General features: G+C 37.8%; 1 gene segment (V, D, J or C); it reads left to right on the top strand.

The window, feature by feature from the left end:
* Positions 1 to 279: 279 nt before the first annotated feature.
* Positions 280 to 824, top strand: LOC110165647 (immunoglobulin kappa variable 3-15-like). The segment is given in 2 exon segments: positions 280 to 512; positions 592 to 824. Coding segments are annotated over 2 exon segments (366 nt in total).
* Positions 825 to 4,749: the final 3,925 nt, after the last annotated feature.

Below are 4,749 nucleotides of genomic sequence, written 5' to 3'. Positions count from 1 at the left end.
AGTGGTCAGTAGTGGTCAGTAGTGTTCAGTAGTGGTCAGTAGTGGTCAGTAGTGGTCAGTAGTGGTCAGTAGTGTTCAGTAGGGTCAGTAGTGTTCAGTAGTGGTCAGTAGTGGTCAGTAGTGGTCAGTAGTGTTCAGTAGTGGTCAGTAGTGTTCAGTAGTGGTCAGTAGTGGTCAGTAGTGGTCAGTAGTGGTCAGTAGGGTCAGTAGTGGTCAGTAGGTGGTCAGTAGTGTTCAGTAGTGGTCAGTAGTGGTCAGTAGTGTTCAGTAGTGTTCAGTAGTGGTCAGTAGTGGTCAGTAGTGGTCAGTAGGGGGCAGTAGTGTGAGCTGTGTGTCTGTCTCCTCTGACTGTGTGACTTTGCATATGTGTGCTGCCTCTCTGCTCCAGCCGTTAAGAGCCCAGTGCTGCTCAGTGTGTGTGCGGGCCCTTCAGAGCCACTCCCACACCAACAACACAATGAGCCTGATGTCCCTGCAGCTGTTCCTGCTGGCCCTGGGGCTCCTGGTTCGGGGTGAGGACATCTGGGTCACAGCACTGCTCCTCTGGACACCTGCGGGGTCTGTCTCAATAACTCTTCTTCTGTTTTTCAGGTTCTTCAGGAGAAATCAGCCTGACTCAGACTCCTAAAGCTGCAGCTGTGGACAAAGGAGCCTCTGTTACTCTCAGGTGTCAGACCAGTTCAAATGTAGGGAGAGAACTCGCCTGGTATCTCCAAAGAGGCACAGAACCTCCAAAGCTCCTGATATATGCTACAAACTCTTCACTCTGGAGTCTCCAGTCGTTTCAGTGGAAGTGGTTCAAGATCTGATTATTCATTTATTTATTTATTTCGGTCACAGGTATATTTTGACATTAATTCATAAACAGTCATATTTAACATATACAGACCGAAAAGGTGCAGCTGAAGCTTAAGCTTATTCTGCCTTTACCCTTTATTCCTTTGTCAGAGCTTCATCTTGACACCAGTTCATCTTCATAAATACAGCAGGAAGAAACAAAGCTAATCAGTAACAGAACAACAAAGTTCTACAGCACAAACTAAGTCTCATATTTCATGTTTCTGTCCAGAGTTAAACATTTAAACTTCTTTATGAAGTGAAAGAAAGTGGTGCACAATTTGAGGTTTTCTGTACAGTTGTTCCAGAGCTCCACCCCTTTAACAGATTTACAAAATTTCATAATGTTTGTTCTGATTTTCTTTTTAATAAACATGGTCGTGCCTCTGAGCTCATATCGGCTCTTTCGGATTTTGAACATGTTCTGCAACGATTTCGACAGGAGATTGTTGTTTACTTTGAACATGATTTTAAGAGTGTACAGGTCGACTAAATCGTAAAATTTCAGCGTTTGAAGGTTTATAAATAATGCATTGGTTGGTTCGTTATAAGTTGATAATGTGATGCTCTTATTGCCTTTTTTTGCAGGGTAAAGATTGGCTTTGTATTCGTCTTATATGTATTGCCCCAAATCTCAATACCGTAGGTTATGTAGGAGCATTACCAGCGAGTTATATATAATAAAAAGACTGTTTTTATCTAGGGTATATCTATATTTATATATAATTGTGCGATCACTTTGGATAGTTTGTTCCTAATTGTATTTATGTGTGATTTCCAGTTTAAATTATGATCTATGGTTATTCCTAAAAATTTATTTTGAAAGACTCTTTCTAGTGGTGTTGTATTATTGAGCATAATTTGTACATGATTTTGTACTTTTCGCTTTGCAAATATCATAAATTTAGTTTTTTCTATGTTTAGCGATAATTTATTAATATCAAACCAAACTTTAATTTTCTGCAGCTCCCTCTCCACCATTTGAAAAAGCTGCCTTTGGTCTTCACCTGAGCAGTAGAGGTGGTATCATCTGCGAAGAGCACATCATTGAACATTTTTGATGCCGAACATAAATCATTTATATACATAATAAATAGTTTTGGCCCAAGCGTCGAGCCCTGTGGAATTTCACAATTTACTTTCAACAATACAGATTTTTTATTATTTATTTCAACATACTGGTATCGGTTTTGTAGACAGCTTTGTAGCTGCACATGCACAGGTCCTCGCAGTCCATATCTTTCTAATTTTTTTGCAATAATATATTATGATCGAGGGTATCAAAAGCCTTCTTAAGGTCAATAAAGATACCCACACTGTATTTCTTTGAATCAATTGCTGTAGATACATTTTCTACCAATTCCATAACAGCCATTGAGGTGGAACGATTTTTTCCTGAATCCATATTGATGGTCACTTAGGAGCTCATATTTTTCTATGAATTTATCTAATCGATGAACAAATATTTTTTCTATTACTTTTGAGAATTGAGAGAGTATTGAAATTGGTCTATAGTTTGAAAATATATATTTTTTCCCCATTTTTGTATATTGGAAACACTCTTGCTATTTTCATTTTATCTGGAAATTTGCCCATTTGAAATGACTGATTACATATATGTGTCAGTGGATCTGCTGTGAGCTCTGTTGTTTTCTTGATTAGGTTCATGTCTAGGCCAGCTGCATCTTTGGATGTTTTTGGTTTGAATTGTTTTACTATTTTAACTATCTCATTTTCATTTGTAGGATTCATATAGAAGGAGTTTGGGTTTCTACAGACTGTGTTACATGGAAGAGAGTTCCTGTGCATTTCTATAGATTTTGCCAAGTTATTACCCACATTAACAAAAATACTGATTGAACCCATCTACAGTCTCTTTTTATAGTTTCGAGTCTGGTATTATTATGTGTAAAGTGGTTTGGGATTCATGTTTTTTGTCTCTTATTTCCATAATACTGTTTATCACTTTCCATGTTCCTTTTATATTTTCCCTTTGCTCTTGAAGTAATTTGTGAGTAGTAGTTCTTTTTACAACTTCTCAGGATGCTTATCAATTTATTTATATACTTTTTATATTTAATTTCAGATTTCTTTGTTCTGAGTTGGATAAATCTTTTATATAGTACTTTTTTTTTTTCTTGCATGCATTTTCTAGTCCTTTCGTTATCCAAGGCTTTTTAACACAGTTTTGATTTTCATTTACTTTTTGCAATGGGCAGTTTTTTTTCATATAGTTTGATATATTGACACAAGAAGGTTTCATAGGCATCATTGGGATCAGTCTGATTGTACACATCATTCCAGCTAAGTTTGTTTAACGTCCTCCTTAAAATTATTTAAAGACTGGGGTGTTAATCGTCTTATGAATTTGTATGATTTTGATTTGTAATCATAATTCAGTTCATTACAGTTCTGAAAAACTGCAAAAACTGGAAGGTGATCACTTATGTCACTAATCAGGAGTCCTCCAATTGTTTTAACTTCAATTTTACTGGAGAATATATTATCTATCAGTGTAGTAGTGTCAGTGGTAATCCTACTTGGTTTATCTCTGATTGGGATGAGCATATTACAGTACATCATGTTCATGAAGTCTGCTGTTTTCTCGTGGGCAGAAGCATTCATAAGATTAATGTTAAAATCCCCACATATAATTTGTTCTTTTCCTTTGGACCCATTTGTGATTATTCTCTGACCATCAGTGGATTTGAGGCTGAAGATGCAGGAGTTTATTACTGTCAGCAGAGTTACAGCTCACTGATCACACAGAGAAAAAGACTCGTACAAAAACCTCCTCAGACTGAACTGAAACTGTTCACACTTCACTGAGTTTGACACAGATACTTAACACTCATATTTATTAACTGATCATTTTCTTTTGGCTTTGATTGTGTTTCATTAAAAAACTAAAGAAATAAAAAATAAAAATCTCTCTCTTCACACCCTGAAACAAAGATTTGTCCCATTTCCCTGATGAATATATTCTTGGATTTATTCACAGTTTTCAGGATTTATAAACAACAGGGAGTTTGTGCTTGTTGAGTAAGATTCATGTATGAAGCTGTGTTCTGTTCTAAGTGTTTGCAGTGGAAGAGTCTGTTGGGGAGAGTTTGAAGAGTGCAGGTACCTCAGGTGTGGGGAAACCGGAGACTCACTCACCAGTCCTCCCACTCCTACTGATGAGCTGGAGCTTTTGGGGGAACAGGACATGATTTTAAGAAATGACCAGGCTGGCCACGATAGACACATTCACCTGCAGTAATTCTCCTCTGACGTTCTCCTGTTGTGTTCAGGTCAAAACTGACCCATTTACAACTTCAAACACTCATCTGATTGCCTCAAGGCCTTGTGATATCCTCCACACTCTGCACTTGAACATTTAACACTGATCATCTCCTCTTTCAATGAATTTTGAGTGTTTTCATCAACCTTGTTACACCTGTGATGTTCCCACACACACACACACACACACACACACACACACACACACACACACACACACACACACACACACACACACACACACACTCACACACTCACACACACACACACACACACACATTTCAGAATGAACTATGTATTTTGTGGGTACATCTCTTTCCAGTGCTTATGTGTCGATCCTAGACAGGTGTCTGTTATGTGAATCCATCTCTTTTCCCGCACTTTTGTGCCTATCCACCACATGAACCACACCTGCAAGATGAATCAATCAGACGCTTTCTATGAAGTGAAACCATCTGAAAAGAAATCATGTCCCCACTCCTCTAGATCATTTTCACCAAACTTGAGCTCATTCTGACAAACGCCCAAGGAGGAGTTCATCAAACTTTATGTGTAAAAAAACAGCATCTTTGATAATTGTATCATTGGAATAAACATGGGGAGTTTTTGTCTTCACTACAGCATCGATAC

Source organism: Boleophthalmus pectinirostris, unplaced genomic scaffold, assembly GCF_026225935.1.
Source record: "Boleophthalmus pectinirostris isolate CB_2022bp ecotype Guang Dong unplaced genomic scaffold, ASM2622593v1 HiC_scaffold_16, whole genome shotgun sequence".
NCBI classification, from domain to species: Eukaryota; Metazoa; Chordata; class Actinopteri; order Gobiiformes; family Gobiidae; genus Boleophthalmus; species Boleophthalmus pectinirostris.
Note: the sequence above shows the minus strand (reverse complement) of the source record. Positions and strands in the feature narration are given on the sequence as shown.